The sequence below is a fragment of the Cryptotermes secundus genome, unplaced genomic scaffold (assembly GCF_002891405.2).
Source record: "Cryptotermes secundus unplaced genomic scaffold, Csec_1.0 scaffold737, whole genome shotgun sequence".
Classification (NCBI taxonomy): Eukaryota; Metazoa; Arthropoda; class Insecta; order Blattodea; family Kalotermitidae; genus Cryptotermes; species Cryptotermes secundus.
The window spans coordinates 1,278,731-1,304,709 of record NW_019727105.1 but is presented as its reverse complement, the minus strand read 5'-3'; the positions used below and the strand labels follow the sequence as shown (position 1 = coordinate 1,304,709).

Genomic DNA, 25,979 nt, shown 5'->3' with positions numbered 1-25,979 from the left:
TGGTCAAAGAGGGCGCCCCACAAAAACAAGACCGTAAATGCCAAACATTAATAAATATCTGGTCATGAGCCCCAGATGGGGCTCGACACCAAGACTTACTGACTGACTGACCGTCAGTCGCAATGTGACTTTGATTTCGCAGTAAGACAGCCTCTCATTTTATCATTAAGGAGGACCAACAAAGAGGGGAAAAAACATAGGTCTAGACACTAAACCCAACATGGCATGGGTCCCAGCGGGGCCCTATGCCAGGAGTGACTGTGCCGGCAGTAAGCTTCTGCTCGGAAGCGAGGCCGGAGAATGAGAAATGAAGGAGTACAATCGAGTACAACGTTGTTAGCCTGCGTAAAGAAGACCTGATGTGTGCTGCAGTTACAGTGAGACTCTTATAGATCTGTTGCCAGGATACGACTAGTGAGAATGAGAATACTTAGACTGTCCTAGTGATTTGTGAAGTGGGTAGATTAGCGATAGCGCTATGATTCATTGTGATTAAAAGAGACTGTACAGGAAGGTGCTAATAAATCCAATCCAGAACCCGAGCCATACAATACGTCGATACACATCTATCAAACTACAGTGTCATCATAATCCAGAAGATCACGATATGAGTCTTGGCCGCTGTGAAAACGTTACATCTAAAAGAAAAATGAAAAAACTATCAAGAAAGATTCAGCTCCATGGAGTTGGGTAACACTGAGGTCCTTAGTTTCTATACCGATACGAGGTCAATGAGCTTGTTCAGGTCCTGGTTAGCACTGATTTATAATGCGGACTGAGTGGCATTACAGGCCACCTCGTGACCTCTGTGTCAGCCTCTAATGAAAGGACTGCAACGTCAGTTACCGCAAATACGAGCTGTTAGAAGCGGTACACAACTCACCGCAGCTCCTGTAGCAGCGTGTCGCCCCTCGCGATGGTGCTGACACAGGCGTCCAAGGAAGAATCCCGCTGTTGGCTACACTGCTCTAGCAACCTCTCGGTCGCCTCCAGGGTATCAGCTGCCTCATCGTTCTGCAATTCCTGGCGCAGCTCGTCTACCCAGCTGGTAAGCTGCAATAAAGTCTGAGAATGAGCGCAGTTATGACGTCTAAAGAATCACAATACCGTGAGATCTTACACAATGCTAAGATTTTATATTTCTTGAATCTATACTGGTTTATGCCAAAGGTCTGTTTATATCAGTACGCCTCTTCTCCCCTCAGGACACTAGTCCAATGATAATTCAATTTTTAATCTTCAATAAATGCATCCTGTTGTGTTATTCTATAAAATTACTTTTTAAATGTTCTTGTCTCAATACAACAAAAACTCCGCAAGCGAACTATACCGACCGAGCGATCACCACTTGTTGGAGAAGTCAGTGCCAACTTCTGCGGATAGATGGTGTCGCGTGGTCAGCGCAACGGATCCCCACGACCGTTCATCTCGGTTTTTCTAGACCGGAGCCGTTATTTCTGAGTGTACCCCGTTCCAGACACACTACTTCTCAGAAAATGTGGCATCGCCGGGAATCGAACCCGAGACCTCTGGATCTGTAGCCAAGAACTCTGACCACTAGACCACAGAGGCGGTCGTTTTAACACAACTATCAAAAACTCACTCATACTTAACCGTGCAATAATGAGTTTACTGGTCTTATGGTGGCAGTAGTAGTAGTAATCTGCAACATAACTGGGATTCGATCGTATGACCATCTCCGCACAAGTCCACCATTCTATCACATGCGAAAACTTGGTTTCAATGCTGGATTACAAATTTATATTATCTAATTACGACATTAACCACACATGTGACTTTCATTAACTGCTATAAACCTTACTCAGCTGTCAAAAAAAGTATGTCACTTCGTAAAGCTTCCGGATGCCCCTCCCTCATTCATACCGATATACAGAAGTGCAGCATTCCACTCCGTTTCGCCCGCAAGACTCCAGAGATAGTAACGACAGTTTACGAGTATCTCTCGACAACAATCACAGTGGGCCATGGAACGCCTTGCTCACGCGGCAACTTCTCAGACGGCGGTGTGTGGTATGTAATCTAAACACATGCCCGCAGGCAGACACACAACAGATGGCGAGGAGGCGCTTCGAAGCCAATGATTTACGAGGGGCTGAAATATTACAGTTTAAGTTACGGAAGGGAAAGGGAAACTGAAATATCATGTGGACTGGGTCAGGGAAGAAGACATGTACACATTCACGGTTCTCATCATAGTGACGACTCACAGACTACGGTCGTTGCACGAGATGAATAAAATGAACGCGCACAGGACAGCGTCTGTCCTTCATGTTTCGACTTGAAAACTTCTCATATTAAAGTTTCTTAAACAAAGCTGTGGGCATTTATATTTTCATAAATATGTTTCCATCATCGTTATTACCATTAACCAGTCGATATGGGAGGGGGGGCACGCGAAAGCATAGCTGGCTGAGGCACTATGTTACAAGACGAGAGGTCGCGGGTTCGATTCCCAATGAGGTCACTGGATTTCTTTTTAGTTTACCTAATCCTTCCAGCCGCACTAGAGCCGTGTGGTCGAATCAGCCTCTAACAGAAATGAGTACTAGGAATCTTTCTCGGAGGAAAGAGCGGCCGGCACGTAAGAGTGACAACCTGACCGCCATCTGTGAGCCGATTGTCTAGAAAATGTAGGAGCCTCGAAGTCTCACAACCCTATGAGCTTCCATGGCCTGATACAGAGATAAAACGCCGTGGATTTTTAGTCCGCACGCGAACTATACCGACCGAGCGACCGCCACTTGTCGGCGAAGTTGGTGCCAACTTTTGCTGATAGAGGCTGTCGCGTGGTCAGCGCAACGGATCCCCACGGCCGTTAATCTCGGTTTCTTGACCGGAGCCGCTATTGCCTTGAAATAACTCCTCAATTATCCTCATGAGGCTGAGCGGACCCCGTTCCAGACCCAGCATTTCTCAGAAAATCTGGTAGCGCCGGGAATCGAACCCGGGACCTCTGGATCTGTAACCAGGAACTCTGACCACTACACCACAGAGGCGGTCAGACGTATCCACATTCTCTTGACATCGGCAGTAGTCGGAAGTGAGTGGTCAGCTTTACGACCCGGCCACTTTACCCCCGGGGAAAGAGCCCCCGTACGCATTGTATGGGAGGTTGTGTGGACCCCAGAGCCGGCCTGGACATGGAGAAGTGAAAATTCTTGCCTCACTGGGAATCGAATTCCGACTCCTCCGTCCGCCAGCACGTAGCCAGTCGCTATACTGACTGAACTATCCCGGCCCTTGTAGAGCCTGAAGTTCGTTTCTAAGTTTCAAAGAACTTACCATTATACATTCTTTTATGCACTTCGTGAAAACAATTAATAACAAGAAGTTCTGGGAAGAAATAATCGGCTACTCTACTTTGATACGACATGGATCACAAGAAAACGACAACTGAAATAATTCTTCGTTGCAGAGGTAACGTCTTTACCTGGTCGTTACTTAGAAAAGACAGATGGCTACAGACTCGAACTCTCCTTTGTTAAGCCGCGAATCGCACAGAATGTGACGCGTCCAACAATTCTTTTGCTGTTGCATCTACTCGTTGCCGCGAGCCGTTGTCTTGCAACGACGGAAGGGATACACATACAGACACTGATGGGTGGGATCTGAGTACAGGTTATCAGGTAATGTCCAGTTAGTACACAGCAACCAAAACAACTGAAAATGCAGAAACTGAACTGTCTTCACGATAAGTCGGCTACACAAGGTCTTGATTGGATTTAGTGACTGGAACGAAACATATGTTGCACAGTGTGGATTTTACGGACTTCACCTGACGTAGTGTGTTCACGGCCACATACCGTTTGGCGAAGGTGGTAACGGCGAAGTCTGCCGCCTGTCCGCGGGTGTACGCAGCGCTGTGTGTCCGTGTGTGGGGAGGGGGGACAAGAAACAAGCGGTGAACTTGAGTGTACACCAAGATGGCGGACGTCCCAGTATCTGGATTCCGGAAATACAAAACACAGACGCTGGCAATCACGAACAAATTCCAAGAAGCAGGCCCTATAGTACAAGTACATAAAGCACTCAATGACATTGAGATTCTTGCGGGGTACACAGGGGCTAAAGTTGGGGAAAGCTCTGAGTGGACCACTATTGTGAATAATGCAGAGGAGAACAGAACAAACCTTTGCAAAAGTCTGGATGGGAAGAAGCTTTTTAGCGCTCTTTACGGCATGTACACGGTAACAATGAACGAAGTGAAGGGCCTGAGTGCTGCAGCGAACAAAACCTCATCAGAACTAACGGCCCAGGATGACGAATTCCGAGAAGTAAAGAGACGCAAGAGGCATAACTCCAGTGATAACTCACAGTCAGCCAAGAAGCCGACTGAAACAGTTCCAACATCCGCAAAAGTCAAGTTGCTGCCCAAAGTAGTAGCAGCTCGCAACTATTTCGCACCTCTCAGTACTGACATGGACACGGTGACTGCAGGAACAGAGAACAGGCTACCGGAGCAGGAGGCTCCCAGAAAATCAGGTAGGCCGTCACCAATAGTGATGGCTTCTACAATAAACCTAATTCGGCACCAAAGCGACTTAAAAGAACGCGTCAAAGGAGAGAACGAGTTCCGAAATATACGAAATGGAACTCATAACAAAATAAATGGCGGATATTCAGCCATGAAATCCTACCTGGAGAAAAATAATTCCAGTTTTTTATCTTCTCTCCAAATTCTGAGAAGCCTATGAAGGCAGTAATCCGTCACCTTCCCCCACATAAGCCTGCGGAAGATATTTCTAACAGCCTTGAGGGCTTAGGCTTCAACGCCATCACCGTGAGGCAATTGACGACCAATCAAAGAGCACCAAATGGACAGACCTACGTGAAAACCCTCCCGCTATTCCTTGTTACCTTAACAAGAAATGTAAAATCTCAAGAGATACTAAAGCTGAATAGCCTTAACCATATTACTGACCATGGTAGAATCATACAGAGCTAAAAGTGGCCTTCCGCACTGCTACAGCTGCCAAAACTTTGGCCATCTCTGGGCCAGTAGCACTCTGCTGATTCGGTGGAATATGCTGTCACAGCACAACATCAAATCAGTGGGCCTGCCTCCAAAGAAATTGTCCAGTTTCCTCCGACCCGGCAAGGGATAACCTGGGACTAAGGACACCGAGTGTATACAGAATCCCTTGCGAGTGCGGCAAGGTCTATACTGGGAAGACGGGCCGTTCCGTGGACACGAGGTTGAAGGAGCATCAGCGGCACATCCGTCCAGAACATCGGACAAGTCAGCTGTTGATGAATACAGCATCGATATGCGACACCGCATTCAGCTTCAGAATACCTCCATCCTCGCCACCAAGACCCGATATATGGATCGCATCTTTAGGGAGGCCATTGAGATTTAACTCCATCTCGACAATATGAACAGAGAGGTGGGGTTTTGTCTCAGCAAGTCATGGAAGCCTCTCATCTGTTCCCTCAAGAAACCTCCGGGACATGACGCCAGATCCACAAGGCCACGCAGGTCCATGCCCGACTCGCATCGCAGCCCCGAAGTTTCAGGGTTAATTCCCTCCAATTAACATTGCCTTTCTCCCCCCAACACAATACTCTATACCTGCTCTGGCCTGCTACCTGCTGGTCCCCAGACCCTTCCCATCTCCTCTCTACTGATTTCCCATGTAACCCTCTCCATTCTCTTCCTGCTCTTATACAGCTGGGTTTACTCGACTCGACATTAGTCTGTTAGCACCTGCTCACGCTGGTTCCTCGCTCGAGGATTTTTTCTTCTACCCTGAAGATGGAGGCGATACGTTCATCCGAAACGTCCGTCAACACAATATCTACATGGCGCAACATCCCAGAAGACTGCTTTCTTCAAGAGAATGAACATGTCCATGGTACACGGAAAGGTGAAGCCACACATAGAAAATATAAGAGGTTTGAACTTGGCAGTGGTCAGACTTACGACCGATCATGTTATTAAGCTGCCGTTGCAGCATAAGATACGTAAGATGGGCATGATCTGTTTTACAAAGCCTGTACTGACAGAGGACTTATTTTCTTACAGATTGGGCAGTTTCTAGGGCACGACTACATAAACATGTTCCAACCAACGAGCATCCAACAATATAGGGGTCCGTTCCCAGGCAATGCATGGGTCCACACGCCTGACAACAATACATGATATCCGTTGCTAAGCAGCGATGTGTTTTGTGTGGGTGATCCATGCCGAGCCTATATACGAAGCAATGAAGGCTGTTGGAGGAACAGTCATAGCTGAGGACCCCCGCGTGTGGAGGCGGAGTCGAATACCTCCACCGTGACCCTGCGAGTCGTAAGAGGCGACGAAAGGGGAAGTCTCAAATGTGAGACAGTAAAATATGGTCTCAAGTCCCAAGGGACTAGGACCCGAGAAAGACTGAGCTGACAAGGACCAGCAACATAAACAAAAGACAGATCCATCCTCTCGTCAGAGAGGGCGCCCCATAAAAAGAAGACCGTAACTGTGGAGGAGTAATAAATATCTGGTCATGAGCCCGAGGAGGGTGCGCGATACCAAGACTTACTGACTGACTGACTGACTGACTGACTGACTGACTGATCGTCAGTTGCAATATGACTTTGACTTTGACTTGTTCGAGGAAATTCGGCAGAAAGACGTCGATACGAGAGACCAGGGCGGAGATCAGATCAGTGGTCAGCAAGAGAAGAATCGACAGAAGCCTTCGTGTTGCATAGTTATAAGGAACATTAGAGTGTGTCCATTGTTCGCAGTTACTATAATTATCGCGTGAGATAATTATCTGTAGTTTCGCCTGGCATACTTATCCAATAAAACAGCTCCGGCATATCCGTAATCATTTGTCACGTACCCCCTTACACGTGACAATATACAAAAGGAAGAATTTTGAATAACATGCTATATGTACGACACGTACAATTGACGAAAGGCCAAGCATATTCATAAGAGAGGCCGTGCCATAGCTCAAGCGGTTAGTCGCTGGCTTCCCACCGGGGCGGCCCAAGTTCAATCCCGTGTCTGGTCAAGTAGGATTTGTGGTGGACAAAGTGGCGCTGCGGCAAGTTTTCTCACAGTACTTCGGTTTCCCCTGTCAATCTTCATTCCACCAAATTCACCATCATTATAAACACCCGGGGCATGTACAATAGGCCAATCAGTGGCTGCCGTGCCGAGTGGACCCAGCTGAACGCCACCCCCCACTAAGCGGATTAAAAATATTCATAAGAGACAAACACATCATTCCGTCAGAGAGGATGTTACGTAAGGATTATTACTGCCAAGAGGTCAGTTGAAAAAATCTCTGGACGTGGGTCTCAAGGGGTTTAACGCCAAGAAGAATCGTTTGGCTGTAAACTGCCAGCCGTAAAGTAAGTGTGACTTTGACTTGAGGGATTTATGAAGTACGCCGCTGAGATGGGCTCAGATGCCATGAACATTTTTATCAAGTTTAACAGATCTGTTCAAGCAATTAGAAGTTATTTGGAGACAGACACAAAGACAGGATGGTGATCNTATCAAGTTTAACAGATCTGTTCAAGCAATTAGAAGTTATTTGGAGGGGAGATACACAGACACAAAGACAGGATGGTGATCGCATAAGCCTGCTTTAAGAAAGTAAGTTAACAACCTGATGTATAAAAGTAAATTAAATGGTTAATCATCACCAACGTAAAGAAACAAATCCATTACATCAGTAGGAAAGTAATTATGCCCGTTGTAACACGGCTAGCAGCTGCTGTGATGTGCATTGACTCGCTTTAGTCATGGAAACCGCGACAGCGCATTAACAGCCACGTCATTGACATAACATTTTGGAGAACTGCATCTAATTGTTCTGGATTCCGATCAACGAATTTTCAGCCATCTGCAGTCAAAAATGTCAGTGCAATATGGTCGACTCAGCATAGGGCGTCACTGCCTGTCACACACATTACGACGAATCCACTGGACATTTCAACAACACAGGTATGTCCAAATAGCCGTGCCTGGAGCCAGTCTTTTCAGGGCAGATGTTGGCACTAATCAATACTTTTAAAATGCTTGGGAACATTTCCTACACTGACATCTGACAATGTAATTTATTTAGTTTCGTATTTTTCGGCAAGATTATGAAACAAAGGGAATGTACTGGCAATTACCGACAGGTTATAAAGTTGCTATATGACGCTGTTCAAACTACAGAGGTTATACAAATTTCCTATGGGGCCGAGAAAATGATAAATACTGATGGGATAGGGACGTACAATGAAGCAATCGGGTCCCAGTTCAAGTGTTTTTACAGCACCTGCAAGAAGAGAGCAAGGAAAATCACGAACTTGGTCACAATGCCCGATTAGCCGACCAACATTCACGTACAAGTTAAAGACGATACTGCTACAACAAATTACTGTATTAGCTGGGTTGGAAGCGTGATCTACTCATTACTTACTCTTCTCAAACGGAACTGAGCAAACCCAAGGATGGAAGATCCGGCAGAGCGTAGATAAACAAACTAAATGACTTAACACCCTTGCTTGGTCCCTGTGCCGCATATGACCCGAATAACAAAAACACTGAATTCAGTAGTTCACACTTAACATACGCTCTTCGTTGTAGTAGCTCAATTTTCAGAAACTTTTAAATTTCATNCAAAAAGAAGTAAAAACTACAATAAAATTGTTGCACTTAAGACGGTATTTGTCCATATATACTGTGTGAGTGTAACAGGCACATGAATCTTCAACATATCTTTAAATGTTCTGAGTGAATAGTTCATTTTAATAAAAAAGACCTGATCCATTGCATATGTTTATTCTTAAAACGCGATGTTGCTTTTCTAAACTTGTTCTAATTACATCTTAAGACAAAGACGAACCAAGAGGTCCGCCAGAACGCAGCAATGGGCCAGATAATGTGACAGGCAAACTCTTTAGACTAGGTTCCCCTTGCCTGAACACAGATACTGAACAGTTTCAATGACAAATCTAAGAAACTGATATAAAGAGTTAAAGCTATCCCTGTTAACAGGCCGTGGGGACTCATAGGGTTGTGAGACGTCGAGGTTCCCACATTTTTCTACACAATCGGCTCACAGATGGTGATGAGGTTGTCAGCTTTAAGCGCCAGCTGCCCTTTATCGCCAAGAATATTCCTGGTACTCGTTTCTGTTAAGAGTCTGTGTCGACACCAGGGCCATATTGCGGCTGGAAGGACAATTCAATTGAAAAATCCAATGACCTCATCGGGAATCGAACCTGCGACCTTCCGGCTTATTGCACAGTGCCCCAACCGTGCTACCGCGTGGCCCAGCTACGGATATGGTCGTTATATTGAAACTAAGTATACTAACAGAATTTCTAGGGGGAACAGAGTACCGAAAAAACAAAGGACGAGGTAACAAAGATGTGAAGAAAAGGAAATGTAAACATCACGCAGGACAAATCTCACTGCACGATACAATTATAATAATCACATAAAGGCCGTTTCATGGCTCATTCCGGCTTCCCACCGCGGCAGCCCAAGTTCAAGCCCTGCTCAGGTCATGTGGGATTTGTGGTGGACAAAGTGGCACTGGGGCAGGATTCCTCCAAGTGCTTCTGTTCTCCTGCCTATCTTCATTCCACCAGTTGCTCCACAATCGCCCTCAACTATCACCTGGGGCTGGTACAGTAGGCCAGAAGTGGCCGCAGTACCAAGTGGACTCAGTCTCACCCCACTAAGAATAATACTGCTCCCACATCCTGCGCAGTCAAGTGAATGTTATGATACAAGAATCTGTGCCTCGAGTTCAAAACCGATTGGAAAACAGCACCTGTAAACAGAGATACTAGGTTTTCGGACTTTGGCCATCGTCTGGATTCTAAATAAATAAGAAAAAACACAACTGGGTCCAGTGATTGAGGCTAGCTCTTTCTAAGGGACCCATCAGAGTAGGTGTCTTCCCTCACCTGAGGACTGAAACAAATGCAGTTTCCGAAATGCTGTGTTTTTTCTTAGTTATTTAGAATCCGGACGATGGACAAAGTCCGAAAACCCAGTATCCCTGTGTGTTATACATCATCGTCAGATATCTCGTAGCAGCTGTAAAGCTCCTGTCGAACACTTACCTCTTTATCCTGAGTGTAGAAGAGAACGGCGAGGTCGAGACGCTGTCGCCTCTGCTCGACGCGGGCTGCGAAGCTCGTCACGTGAGTCTCCAATTCATGCGCCACTGAATATATCTCTTCCGCGTTGCACTCCCCCGTTTGCGCCAATTCCTCGGCCGCCGTTAACAGCTTCTCCGCGTTCGTGTACGTGTTCTGTAAGAAGGCGCATTGTTACAAACTATGCTTTATTAGGCGCAGAAACCTCGCCTCCGTGCAGACGCTCCATATCCACCTACAGAACCAACGCTGAACCTATTATGCACAAACTCGCGTGACCAACATTCTTGTAATAAATTTGTTACAGGAACTTTGTATGCTATGAAAGTCAATACCCGGTCAATACTTTATAACAACCTTGGAAATATTTTAGAACATCCTTTAGTGAACTTCGGGTGAACTTTCACTCCCAAAGTGCGGAAGTACGTCAGCTGTGTGGACATCTACATTTTAAAATTATGTTTTAAGGACAATGAACATGCACAAATATAATCCCACGTTTCATTATAACCTACTGTCAAAATGAAGTGGTAAATATATTTTCACGTGTATTAGTGACTACAGACGGGGTTTGCACTGGTGAATACATTTACTGAACACTCACAAGTCATAACTACAAATAATTATAAGTCTCACTGGTTTACACACACTAACGATTACTGTATTGCAGCACACAAAATAAGGTCTTCTATATCTGAATAATGCCGTCTTCTTGGATGAGGCGCCGTACAGATCTTGTGTGAACCGATGTTTTGGAGGAACGTATCGCCCACATCTTCAGCGTAGAAAAAGTGTGCAGCCCTGCTAACACTGGTTCCTCGCTCGCGGATTTCTTTTTAACCTGAACATTGAAGTAATACGTTCCTCCAAAACATCAGTTAACACAATATCTACACGGCGCCACAACCCACAAGACGGCTTTCTTCATAGTCACCGCCGTGAAAACCTCAAATCTTCTATATCTGTTTCCCTAGTCGTTGCTCGGTAACCGGTCTCAAGAGTAGCCACTCCTCTGCAAAATTTTCACTAGGCATTTCCTGATAACGAATCTCAGTTTGTTAACACTTACGAATGAATGAGTCTTGAGTCCTATGTTACGACCGATGGCCAGTCGGCAAGTCTCACTTGGAATAAAGCACCCATCTGGGGCTTACAACCAGATTTTTATTACTGTCAGACAGTTACGGGTTTGTTGATGTGGTGCTCTCTCTCTTACGAGAGGACTGGTCTGTCACTTACAATTGCTGTTGGCCCTAGCCAGCGCAGTCATTCTCGTGTCCGAGTCCCGTGGGACTCGCCATCATATTTTACTGTCTCAGATTCGAGAATTCCCTTTCCGTCGCCTCCTGCGACTCTCAGGGTTACTTATGAATGAACTGTTTTATTCCTAGAGTCGACCTGAATACAGAATTGTGTTCATCCGTTGCTACGAAACGCGTGTCAATCTCGCAACAACGGTCCGGCTTTCACCCGTTTACAACATTTAGTTTTCGTATCCACGGAAACGTGCTCCTTAACCAGTTGGTTTCCAAGAATCAATCTCTCCGTGGCAAAGCAATCCGCCAACCCGTTACCTAGAAACGGCCCACATGTCAGCTGTGAGACATCTACATTTTAAAACTATGTTTTAAGGACAATGAACATGCAAAAACATAATCCCACGTTTCGTTATAACCTACTGCCAAAATGACGTGGTAAGTATATCATGTCTGTCACACTGCACAGATGTGTGGAGTTAACGCTGTGAACCTCCATAGATCTCCATCAAACGGAGAAGGTTGATGCACACAAATGTACTTGGGTTTGAACCTTGGTCGGGTTACCGGCTATCCCGACATTTTCTTTCAGTTTCATTCAGTCCTTCCATGTGATCACCATTACAGTACACAAAAGTCAAATCCTTACGAATTCACCACCCAAAATAATATTTCTGTTTGCAGGGGGGATATATCAGGGGAAACAAGCTACAGACAGCGGGAAAACTGCTGCCACTGAAAAAAAAATTACTGACATACGATACTGTTTGGATACTGATCACAGGCATTTTATTAATTTTTAATTTATCACATAAAATAGGCCAATAGATAATACACTGTACTAGCAAGAAAAACAATTTTTTAAGAAAGATTCAGTCTTTGGATGACAGTAATCCACACATACACATTAATGTAACTTACTGTCACATATCTTGGTAACGCGAAAAGTAATTAATGGTTTCCCTGGATTGATGAATCGATTTATTTGGATTTATTTGACAACACCAGGCGGATCAACAAAGACAACACTTCAAAAGGTTACTGGAACAACAGTTCCACTCTTAGATGTTCCTCGTACGAATTCGGTGAGCAGGTCTGCACCCAGTCTCTTCTCTATTGGGCCAGTATCTAGTCACTTCTGCAAACTCCTGTATGCTGCAGTATTCTTCTCTATTCTGGTCAGTTCTCTCGATCTAGGCTTGCTTCACGCCGACCGGATGTGAAACACTCCGTGCAACGGTACACTTCTTTGTTTTTGCGGTTGTCACCGAAACATGTCTTTCATTGCTGTGTGAACAATCTTTACTTATATGCTTCAAGGCGTTGCCTACGACGTGTTTAAACAAGCCGTTACCTAGCAATGAATTATATATCACATTACTATATCTGCAACTGGATACTGGAACCCACTCCAGATTACGTTTAATACGTGATGTAGTCAATCAGTACGGGATATCGGTCCAAATTAATTCCTTAATGTTAAGATATTGTATGTATAGATTATGACCAATTAGTACAAATAACCGATAACTAGTAAACAAACAATTTGGCTTACTTTCTTTTCTTAAAGACTGCATAAAAAAATGTAAAAAGTAAAGCTATCCCTGTACTAGGCCGTGAAGGCCCATAGGGTTGTGAGACGTTGAGGGTCCCACATTATCTAGACAATCGGCTCAAAGATGGCGGTAAGGTTGTCAGCCTTAGACTTAATAATTGCCATGTTAGCATTGTGTGTACACGCGGTTCTTAACGTCCGAATCCATGATAAAATTCCACTGAGAGTGTTAGAAACTTTATGCCATCGGAGGCCACACCAACGTCGTGGTTTCAGTTTCCTATAATTAATAGCAATAACTTGGCGAGAGTGCGAACTTGTGAGGTGGAAATGACACAAGCGACACTTTATTTGGGCCCTGGATTGGTGTATAATAATTAATAATATACCTTCGAATAATATGCAACATCTGTGGAGGTAATACTTTTGTGGAAAATAAATTAATATGGCGGCCCTGCATATATTCGGTTTAGTTTTCGGTTGGACGGCGGTAACTAGTGAATCACTGGAACCAGGAACGTGAAATTGATAAGGATATAGGTAATGAACATATTGTAAAGTGTATAGCTAGGCAACGGCGCGACAAACGCCTTGAGTAACCGCACTCAGCAATAGGACGAATGCTTACAGCTCGTTGCTAGGCAATAGTCAGCGCGCCAATGGACTGGCGACCGACTTTATATGGGGTCCGTGCCGCCAGCGTTGCTATGCAACGACGAATCTCTCACTGTTGTCTGGATCTTGCACCAGCCTCTAGTCTTCCCTTCTTTACCCTTCTGTATTCTTCTGTCGTGTTCTGTCTTCTTTTGGTCAGTTCTCTCTCTGAGGTAGGTTTTGGCCGAACGGTATTGAGATCATACCCTTGAAGGGTTCTATTTTTGGTCCTCCGATGTAACTGACCGTTTCTGTATCCGTTGCCTAGCAGACGTCTTCAATAGTTCCTCTGTTGTCGTTTTTATTGGGACCTTCGCTATTAAACAGCCGAAGTTCTATTGCTTACCGCGTTACACGGGGTTTTCTACTTCCACATCTTAATGCTTCGAGTAACGTCACAACAGTTATTTGTAGTTACGACCTGTGAGTGTTCAATATATCTATTCACCAATCCAAATCCCGTCTATAGTCACTAATTCACGTGAAAATATTCATTATGCACGAACTGTTGTTTCGAAGTCAGTAATAACAAATATGGCGCAGGTGCAAAACTGTGATATATCCAACAAATTTAACGCACACAGACTCTGCACGTAGGTAATAAATTCTTCGCGTAAATGAAATATAATAATAATAATAATAATAATAATAATAATAATAATAGGTATAATAGCAACAAAATCTGTATGACAATGAACGTGCGCAGCAGAAAACTGGGCCTTGAGCTCAAAACTCCTTGTTGCAATACTGAATGTTTCATTTTAGGCTCCCCGATGAGCGGTCATTTCGAAATAGCGAAATCCGGCCTCCGACCAAAATCGACTGCCCACACCTGTCATATAGCGTTAAATAACACAGGATGATGCTTATGAATGGTTAGAAGATAAACATTTCGAGAAAGACAGTCGTCATTAATTTCAGTGTAGAATCAACGCAACTGTCCGGCGAGATTGTGCAAATCCCCCCCTCCCCCCCAAAAAAAACCTCAGTCAGGACAGCTGTAATTTTTTGAGAAAAATTTAGAACCGGGCACCTCTGAATACAAGTCCACTGGTACATAAAATTGTTCGGTGGAAAAACTGTTTTCAAATTTAACTTGTGATTACATTTTTGTGTAATAAGCAGTTATATTATTATTCATCACCACCAACACCATCACCCAATAGCTCAAGAGGTTAGTCGTCGGCTTCTCACCGCGGATTCGATCCCAGATCATGTGGGATCTTTGCTGGATAAAATGGCAGCCGGGCAGACTTTCCCAGAGTACTTCGGTTTCCCCTGCCAATTCTCATTCCACCAACATCTCCACATCATTGATCATCCTAAAATCCGACGCTAAATAGTTCCGATACTTACAATGTCGTTAAATATCCACCCTGGAAAAAAACTGCTATCCTCCGAAAGAAGTGCAGGAGTTTTTGCGTCAGAACTACCAAATCACTGCTCTTTTGGATATTGTAACAATGGTCAGGCGAAACTCTGCGATCGACCATGTTGAGAGAAGAGAAGCGTTGTGCTAAACATAACTTGGCTGTTTCCAGTATTGATTCCTTGGAATGTTCCACTCAGCAGAGAGATCGTGTATTTCATAGCTGCAGCTTACAATCGTAACATTTTCACAAACTGTTCTGAGCCATAAAGCTCTGATACCCTATCAGTATATAGCTGTCATTATGAGAGAACAAATGGTGCCATCAAAACAGGGCACGCTATCCCCATTACACCCGTTGTGAAATTCGGACGTATTTAATTAATTAAATATGCAAAGCTAACTAATACTAAGTTATGTCTGTCGAGAAGAGCCACCTATCCTACAGGTATCAGGCGCTAAACAATCGGGGTAAAACGGCCCGAACGTGAATCTGGCGGAGGTGAGTGCAGCATTACTGCCGCTACCCGCGTGTCTTCATGGCTTCATGGTTATTCACCAGGACAACAATGCCAACTTGAATGCTTTCATATGGACCTGACTTCTTGTGCGCTACACGAAATTAACGTATAATGGGGAGGTCGTGTCTCTCCGTCATTTTGTATTATCTCCAAAATTACTGAAAAAAGTCGAACGGAGCTTTGAACTAAGTAGTGCTAAGTAGTTTGGTACCGGCAAATTTAATTTTGGTCACATCGGTCCATTACCAACTATACACATTACATGGTTAATTTTTTTATTGCTAGTGGGGTGGGACTAAGTCCCTTGTACTGCGGCCACTTCTGGCCTATTGTACCTGCCCCAGATGATAGGTGAGGGTGATTGTGGAGCAACTGGTGGAATGAAGATCGGCAGGGGAAACCGAAGTACTCGGAGAAAACCTGCCCCAGCGCCACTTTGTTCATCACAAATCCCACTGGACCAGACCCGGGATCGAACCCGGGCCGCCGCGGAGGGAAGCCAGCGACTAACCGCTTGAGCTATGGCGCGGCCATTACATGGGGAAGATGAGGTAAAATCAAAGCAAAGGTAAGGTTGACCCTATGCTCAATTAATTAAGCACGACGCCATGAAGACGTATGGGGGAATGCAGATATAACTACACTATTCTTAACCTTGGTATGCGATGTGGATGAGTGGTCAACTTAACGCCCCGGCCGCTTTACCCCCAGTACCCATTGTGTAAGGCGTTGGGTGGGGCCCACAGCCGGTCTGGGTACTGTGGAGATATTCATGGTTCAAACAGTTCTAAATTTTGATGCAAAAAGAATGTTTAATCAGTAGGAGTAATGCAGCAGGACACAGATGAATAGATATATGGGAAAACCCAGAAATAGAAGGCGCGAACGGGATCGAAACCTGACTTCTGATATTTGTACTCCACTCATAATTACTGTAAAACATCAGTAATGATTGTTAGAAAATGAAATCCGATTAACAAGTTCAGTAAATATACAACGCGTATATTTTAAACTGAACGTCAGCAATTTGGTCGAAACATATGTAATATCGGATGGAGTGCTTTCAGAAGACACGTCAGCTTCACGGAGAAAGCACCTCCACTTGTGTTAAACGAATCATGAACAACCACAAAACTTATGCAACAACAGACCTCATACGTGTACCGAAAGAAATGCAAAAATTCCGGTCGCAACTTCCATGTTATCACTTGCTTAGCATTCCATCAAGAGAATCGAAAGTCTCTTTTTCTTGCGGGGAAAGGGAACTGACTGTGTGTAAACCGACATTCGTAAAGCAATGCAGGAATTCAGATGGATGTGAAGGTATGAAAGGAAGGAAGGAAAGGCATGTTAAGTGGTACAAGAAAGCACAGGCTGTTATCAGAACAGGAAGACCCCAAATTATACATATAAAAAATTTCCAGTCTTCTGGAACCTAACACGGCGTCAAGAATTTAAATTTTCCAAATACTCAAGCAGTTCATTCACATTTACGAAACACTAGGCTCACTAAAGAAGGGGTTTTCCTATGACGTAGCCTGCATGGGTACAGTATCCTCTTCTATCCATGAAGTGACGGGAGATGGCCGCATGTAAAGTGATACAAGTATCACAGCAAACGTGTAGTAAATAGCTTATGAATTATGTGCTTATGTCCACTCAAAATATAGGAATTCCATAAGAGGATATCAGAGTATCAACTTTAAATATTTATATAACAAACACAACAGAATGAAACAGAGCTAACAATGTACACCACACATCCCACATGAAAAGTCTTTGGGTTGAACCGACTGAGCTTTCGTGCAACCTTCTGAGGCTCTTACACAAATATGAATTGGGTTTTTGAAATATAATAAACAGACCAGATAAACAGTTTCACATAGCTCTAAGTCAATTAATATACATTCCTTACCTGCAGTGTCTTCATTCGGAAATATTCCTTTAGCTCTTTCAGACAGACATTCTTTTATGGTTCACTTTCCTTTGATGTTTTCTTCCATCGATGAACAACTCGCCTCTTTGATCACCTTAATCTTCCTCCTTTGTATTAATTTTACATTTTTCAGCTTTGTGCCAGAAGCAAGGCTAAATAAAAACACTGCAGTAAAAGGAGAGACGCGAAAACCGAGTGAAACTCTAACTACAGACTGCATTTCGTGCAAGTCTCATACGAATTCTAGTTTCCTTTCTTGGCCAGTGCGTACAAAATTCTATGAAGTGCTGGATGCAAGCTGATCCAATTCGAGGAAAGCTTGCTACAGTTCAGTTCAGAATCTCTTGTTTTTCCGTCTCCTACCTAAAAAGGTAAATTGGAATACAGAAGTAAAATTGTACCTGTTTAGCATTACAGTGCCAACACAGCGACCGCGCGGACTAAGGCCTTAACCGTCATCGTCCGTTTGAACACTGAGATCGTGGGTTCGAATTCCGCTCGAGGCATGAATGCCTGTGTGCGACCATGCGACGGACTGATCCCCCGTCCAAGGAATCCTACCGACTGTGTATAGGATTAAGGAACTAGAAAGCGGCCAAGGTCCACAAGGGCTGTACAGCCATAGACAGACAGCATGACAGTAAAACACTACTCCTTACATCATGCAAAGAACAGACAGACTGACAGCGTCTGAAAGCAGTAGGCCATTGTGACGAGGGTATTTCAAAGTAAGAAACAGGAAATGACGGGTGGCTTGAGAAATTTGCGTAACGAGGTACTTCGCAATCTGCACTCTTCCAGAAGGAATATTAGGGTGATGAAATACAAAAAATGAAACAAGCTAGACAAGTAGCAGGGATGAGACACGAGAAATGCACATAATATTTTGATCAGAAAGCCTGGAAGGAAGGGCCCATTTGAGAGATACAGATGGGAGGTTAATGTTGCAATGGTACTTAAAGAAACAGGACTCATTTGACTCGGGACAGTGAACAGCGCGGGCTCTTGCGAACACAGTAATGAACCTTGGGGTCGGCGGATTCCTTAATCAGCGGAGCGACCATCAACTTCTGGAGGACTTACTCCAGAGTATACGATTACACCTGTAGTACTGCACAAAACTCTGTGACATATTGGCTTAGGATTTAGAAGGCCCCTGATTTATTAGTATCGTTGTACCTGTATCTGGCTACGTACTCGTATTGTACAAATACGGGCGCGCATACATCGCCGACAATCACAAAGAAATGAGTGAAGCAAACTTTTCAGACGTCATTTATATTAAATATACTTCAGATAATGGACAATCTCCAATACTATACACTTTCCAAGAAACTCTGACGAACAGTGATGCCAACTTGTGATGTATAAACAATTCTCATGAATCGGACGGAAGCAGCTGTGAGACATTCCTACTGAAATGCCAAGATCTTGTGTAAGCTTGGCTAACTACTTCTCATACCACCAATGACACCCACCCCTTTCCTTCCACCCCTATTCCAATCTGGTTTCAGTTCAATCCGCCGCTACAGGCAAGCAACATCATCGCCTGTTGGGAAACCGGAACTTTCGGTGATAAAGCGAGAGCGCGGGGTGCGCCGGAAATAGACGGACGGACCTGGTGTTCAAGTGGGCACCAACAAGAGCCTGCTGGAGGTCAAGTGGAAGGGTCGTGTTATGTTAATGGAGTAAAACTATTCCTGATGCTCCCTAGGTTCATGGAATCAGGGTAACTGAACCCTTTGACATGCTATTATGTTGCTAAAGTACTTGAAACAACCTTGGCTATTCTAAAAATGATATGAAATGCACAAATACACTCCGCGGGAAAAATCCAGAGAAATTTTTATTGATTGTTGAAACGGTGGCGCATCTAACAACACTGTGCTTTACATGATTAATGCAGCATTTCATTTGGAGAAAGGCAAGCATAGATTACAATTATTAAAGACAAGTGTGACTATTTCAGTTTTCTCACTTTATGATTCACTAGCCTTACATGTTTCGATCCATTTGGATCATCTTCAGAGGCACCAAACACTTTTTAGAAACCACTACCACAACAGTTGTCAATCAAATATCGGACGGACTTGTCTTTTATAATTGTAACTGTTAGTGTGACGGACCAAAATGAAACAAAAAAAAAAGCATAGATTGTTGATAAAAGCCATATTTAATTTGTATGAGGCTATGCTTCAGATATTACGTAAAAAAACACTTCAAAGTAAGAGATCACACAAGATGAACACTAGTCATGTGAACATGGTAATGAATCTTCAGATGTCATGAAGGGTTGGGAATTTCTAGACTAGCTGAGAAACTAACAGCGTTCCAAGAAAGATTACCCCATTGAGTTAATAAGGCCCAATTAAGTCCACGAGGTTTTCCTAGGGTGAAAATTTATATACTGAGCTCTTCTGATGTATGGCTACGCGTATTCTGGTAGGAGGTTATAAAGTTCCCGAGTCAAATAAGACTTAGATTGTCAGGTTAAAGTTCTAACTCGAAGACGGTGGCACTAGAAATCGCCTACTATTTTACATGGCACCATAACCCAGAAGACCGCGCTGTATCAGTCAGTAATTACTTCAATAAGAGACTTGCAAGGTTATCTCGAGCTGCATGCAAACGTACATTGCTTGTAAAACTGGGCACGCGTGCCACAGTTCTGTTCACTCGGCTCAGTTCAAGAAACAAAAGGGCAAAGGTCAGCGTTAATGCTATTGAGAATTCAAATAAAATTTGTCCCCTATACCCAACATCTGCCTACAGGCTATGTGGGCTTGGAAACGATTATGCAGTTACAGCAGACCCAGTAATTTTCATCTTCATAGAGACAGACTTGAGATGGCGGATAGTAAGGTAAAGAAGTCCCTGTTCTTAAGTAAGCACTTCGCCGTGAAGGCGTGCCGGGGAGCGGATGTATAGCTGGATGTGCCAGCGGCACTAGCTGGATGTGAGTGGTCAGCTTCACGCCCCGGCCGCTTTACTCCCGCAGAAAGATCTCCCTGTACCCATTGTATAGGAAGTTGGGTGGTCCCCACAGCCGGTCTGGACATGAAGAAGAGAAAATTCTTGACCCTACCGGAACTCGAACTCCGACCCCCCCAAATCGTTCAGCCCGCAGCCAGTCGCCATGCCAACACAATGGCGGATAGTATATATATATGGTATATGTTACGGCGGCTGTAGCACAAGGTTTGAGACGAGAAACTGTGGCTGCGCTGGGTTTCCTATGTCTGTGACTGTCATTTAAAGCACGTTTCGCAAAACCATTTAGTTTTTTTTTTTTCGAAACAGCCCCTTAAAATGACTACCGACTAAGCCTAAATTCCAAAGAAGCACAAAAATTAAACTACGATTCAGATATAGCTGTGCCAAGGTTTACGGCTTCCTGGAAACCACCGCCTAATGCGAAAACTCGTAAATCGAAAACTATTTCCGTGGACTCAGCATTAAAAACGGGTGCCACGTTCCTTCGCCGGTATTCAATATAGAACTCGGCGACAGTGCGATTCATTCCATCATTTAAATAAATGCCGTTGTAATGTCATATAATTGCACTAACACTCAGCCAGGCACGAAATTATTTACGTTTTATGGCACTCAAATCTTCTCTTCCGTGAAAGTATTAGTAATGTTACGTTGTGTTTACGTTTCCCGACCAAATTTCGTGTAGACAGTTAGCTAGCTACAGACTGTTTGCAAAGCATACAGCCGGAGGACTGTTATTAGTGCAATCCCTGATAGGAAAAATGCAAAATCATTCCAATACCTTCCGATCCAGTCTGAAAAAAACTGAAACACTTATCAATATCGTGGAACGAATCGTTCTGCTCCCTGTCCGTACAGTCTGTCTCCGTTTCTCTCAAGCATCGTTTCACTTCTGTCTCCACGTCGTCATGACTTTGAAACCCTTGGCCAAATTGGGGGAGGGGGGGCAAACTGAGGGCAGTATTACCAGAAAAGATTAGCAAATCCCTCCTACATACCTAAACTAAGTGAGGTTCTAGGGGCCGTGCCATAGCTCAAGCGGTTAGTCGCTGGCTTCCCACCGCGGCGGCTCGGGTTCGATCCCGGGTCTGTTGAAGTGGGATTTGTGGTGGACAAAGTGGCGCTGGGGCAGGTTTTCTCCGAGTACTTAGGTTTCCCCTGCCAATCTTCATTCCACCAATTGCTCCACAATCACCCTCACCTATCATCTGGGGCTGGTACAATAGGCCAGAAGTGGCTGCAGTACAAGGGACTTAGTCCCACCCCACTAGCAATAAAAAAAAGGAGGTTCTTTGGTTACGTGATTATACGCCATGTAAACATACTTTCTCACCTTCCCTCAGATTTCTCATCCCTCTCGTCTGTACTGTATGGCTTCACCATTTCGGCCTGGTTTCTACAATTCGCGTAATAATAATATTTAGCGAACAGTACAAACTATCGACCTCTTCACTGCACGATTTTTTTTTCCGTCCTACGGTTACTTACTTTCTCTTAGGTACAAATATTTTCATCAGCATCCAATTCTCATATACTCTCGGTCATTGTTCTTCTTTCAGGGTAAGAGCACAATCTTCAGACGAACACAACACCCAGATTATATTTATGTTTATTTTAATTCTGGGGGTACGCGGTAGCGTAGTTGGTTGAGGCACCATGCTACAAGCCGGGAGGTAGCGGGTTCGATGGCCAATGAGGTCACTTCATTTTAAATTAACCTAATCTTTCTCCCCGTGGGTAAAGCGGCCGAGGCGTGAAGCTGACCACTCACCTCCAGATAGTGCCGAGGTCAAAAAATGAGTATCTATACATTAACGCCCCCATACGCCTTCACGGAGTAGTGCTTAATTAGTTAAACACAGGGACAACTTTACCTTTACCTAATATTTGCAGCCGCACTATGGCGCTGGGGTGGACTCAGCCCCTAACTGACATGAGTACCAGGAATCTTCCTGGGGGTAAAGGGCGGTCGGCGCGTCTGGCTTACATCCTCACCGCCATCTGTGAGCCGATTGTCTAGAAAATGTGGGAGCCTCCACGGCCTGTTACAGGGATAGCTATAGCTTACATTTTAATATTAACACTATAAACTGAGAGACAGAACTAGAAATTTTTCAGATACACTGTCCCATATAACCCTCCTTCGCTCTTTATGTGAAATTTAGTTCACTAAAGGGATGATATGCCGGTCACGGTAGTAGAGCGGTTTAAGGCATGTACTGACTTCGCTCGCTTGGAAACCGGGATCGTGGATTCGAAACCCACTCAGGGATCTTTAGTTCGTGTGTGTGCGTTTTTCTGCGTTTGTGTACAGGTAGAGGCCCTGAGACGAGCTGATCACCCGCCCAAGGAGTCCTACCGTATGTGTAAGATCAAGAAAAACCGAAGTGAACGGAGAAGTTCATGGAGGTAGGCCTAGGCCCACTGGGGCTGTAGTGCCAAGGAAAAAAAAAGGGATGATATAAAGACTGCATGGGACATATGTCCCTGAGACTAACTTGCTTGTTACGGTTTCTGTTGCACTTAACTTCGATACCACACTGAATCTAATAAACGGACGCTCCCTTCCCCAACCGCACGGATATTTATGTAGACCGCTGGAACGCGGCTGTACATTAAAACAAACAGGGAGGTCGCCTGGCCCCCGTTTATAAAACTCTCATCTGCTTCATTAATAAAATGCAAGGTAGTATTTACAGCTCCGCCCTTCCCCTAGTTCAGGCCATATGGTAGGCCGCGTAAAAAAAATTCAAAAGTCTCTGTACAGGTACACTCAAGTTCCATAAAGAGTGGTCCACTTTAATGGTGAGGTACCTGATTCATATCCGGAAGATCGTAAAATCCAATCCTGATCCTACGACTTTCTGTAGCTTTCTCTCGGCTCCTCCATAAGGAAAGACACTGTGAAGTTCCATATATTTATCTTGGCAAGAACTGCTTCTTTCTCAGTTGCAAGCAGACAGATATGGCTTCAAGGAATTGTTAGCATTCTAAAAAAACTACAGTCCGTGGCTTTAAGTCCGCCAGCGAACTATACCGACCGAGGGACCGCCGCTGGTCGGCGAAGTTAGTGCCAACTTCAGTGGATAGAGGGTGTCGCGTGGTCAGCGCCACGAATCCCCACGGCCGTTGATTTCGGTTTTATAGACCGGAGCAGCTGTTTCCTTGAAATAGCTCCTTAATTATCCTCACGAGGCTGAGTGGACCCCGTTCCAGACCCACTACTTCTCAGGAAAAGTAGTAGCGACGGGAATCGAACCCGGGCCCTCTGGATCTGTAGCCAGGAACTCTGACCACTAGTCCACAGAGGCGGTCCATTGTTTCCATTCACCTTACATTATTTACTTTCCGCTGCTGTTCCGTTTTATGTTTCTTATCAGGTGTGCAGTTATACTGTTCGTAGTACGCGGGTTCAAATACCCGGCGGAGGTCGTCGAATTTTTAAGGGCGGAAAAATTCAGGGAACAAGTCCTCCGGGAGGGACTTTAAGCCGTGTGTCCCGTGTGGTAGCTTTACGGCACGTAAAAGAACCTCATAATCCCCAAAAGGGGATCACTGAGCCAAATTTCAGGACGTTTCCCGCCCAACAATAGTCTCTAAGGCCTCTGATAGATGGGGGAAGCATTATAGACACCGCTAAGCAAGTGGCCGAACTCGTTTGCTCGGCGGGACTGATGGTACGCACCATTTAGCGGTAGGGTATAGAGACTGGTAGAATATCATAGAGGGAAGCACAATAGATCAACCTGGTCGCGGTGCATGGGGAAACCCACCCTCTCTAAATAACTAACTAACTAGTTATACTGTTTTCAAGATACATACTTTCACATTGACTTTGTAGTTATTCAGGTCAGACACACTATAAGGATGATCTAAAAGTATCAGATCAGACGAAAAAGAAAAAATGCTAGTGAATACAACCTGTTGTTCCACATAACAAATTCCTAAGGCCTCGGCACACATCCCCTGCCCCTGTTCCATTATCATGGTTACATCTGCGCTCACAAAATATTGGAGGCAGATGATGCATGATCTGATGATCATTATAAGATTAAAATGGTGAGATCATCGTTTGTTCGTATGTTCTAGGAATCGAATAATCGCATCTGGTGAATCAAGAGAATTCAGATCTCGCACTAATGCGTAGGTCAGTTGGTCAAAGTGTGCTTAATGGAACAAGGGCTTTTTGCTTGAGCTGCGGTGTAGAAGGATGTATAAACATTCAAAAGATTCTGCAACTCGTCGCACATTCCTTGATAATAATTCAGAATAATCGTCAATGACCCCATATTTCTGGTTCTCAGGTCGCGCTATAGCTCAGGCGGTTCAGTTCAGTTATTCAGTATTAGAGGGGGTGGGTTTCCCCATGCACCGCGACTAGTAGTCTATTGTACTATACGTTCCCCTTTAATTCCTACTGTCGCCATACCCTACCGGTACTGTTGCTCGCTATCTGCCCCTTTCTGCCAGCGAGGTCGGCCCTCTTCTGGCAGTGGTACCCGATAACTTATCCATCTACCGGAGGCACTGGAAACTACTTGGGCGGGAAACTTTTGCCTAATTTTGCTCAGAGGTCTCCTAGAGACATGAGATCTTTTACGTGCCGTAAATCTAAGACACGGAACCCACGGCTTAAAGTCCCTCCCGGAGGACTTGTTCCCTGAATTTTTCCGCCCTTAAAAATTCCACGACCTCCGCCGGGTTGGAACCCGCGTACCTTGAGTCATGAGGTGGGAACGTTACCCCTAGACTACGGAGGCCGCTTTAGCTCAGGCGGTTAGTCGCTGGCCTCCACCGCGGCGGCCCGGGATCGAGCCCGGGTCTGTTCATATGGGATCTGTGGTGGACAAAGTGGGGCTGGGGCAGGTTTTCTCCGAGTACTTCGGTTTCCCCTGCCAATCCTCATGCCAGCAACTGCTTCACAATCACTATCATCTATCATCTGGGGCTGGTACAATAGGCCAGAAGTTGCCGCAGTACAAGGTACTTAGTCCCACCCCACTAATAATAATAATACTAACAATAATAATAAGGTAAACGTTAAAGGTTTCCCTGTGCTTAACTAATTAAGTACTAGGCCATGAAGGCGTATGGGGGAGTAGATGTAAAGATCCACATTTCTCACTGACTGGACGTGACTAGTTAGATTCACGCCCCGGCAGCTTTAGGCCCGGTATCCACTGGATAGGAGGTTTGGTGGACCCCACAGACGGTCTGGACGACGTGGAGAAAATTGTTGACCTTACCGGGACTCGAACTCCGACCCCTCGGTAGTCCGGACCGTAGCCGGTCGCTATACGAACTATGCTATTCCGACTCATTATAATAATAATAATAATAAACAACGTAATGGTTCTTCGTATGTTCCTGTCTAACGTCCCATTTTCAACTACAGATATACACAGCGTTGAATGACATGGAAACTGGTCATAACCGGAGTAGAGCAAGTATAGCTCTATGAGGAGATGGACCTCGTTTGTTTGCAGAAAATAACAGATCTGGGAGAGACTGAAGAAAATAACAAAGAAGCCTTAGTGAGAGGTAAGTTACAACCTCACGGATATTCACCAAG

The 25,979-nt window shown here is 44.7% G+C and overlaps 1 protein-coding gene across 5 annotated transcripts in view; it reads right to left on the bottom strand.

Moving 5' to 3' along the window:
• Nucleotides 1–25,979, bottom strand: part of LOC111864472 (kalirin) — a 768,927-nt gene that overhangs the window by 373,724 nt on the left and 369,224 nt on the right. For all 5 annotated transcript variants that reach the window (XM_023851737.2, XM_023851735.2, XM_033751441.1 and 2 more), the window contains 2 exons: nucleotides 10,087–10,278; nucleotides 884–1,053 (listed from right to left, as the gene is read on the bottom strand). In XM_023851737.2, coding sequence (XP_023707505.1) covers nucleotides 884–1,053; nucleotides 10,087–10,278 — 362 coding nt within the window. The remainder of the gene's footprint in view (nucleotides 1–883; nucleotides 1,054–10,086; nucleotides 10,279–25,979) is intronic.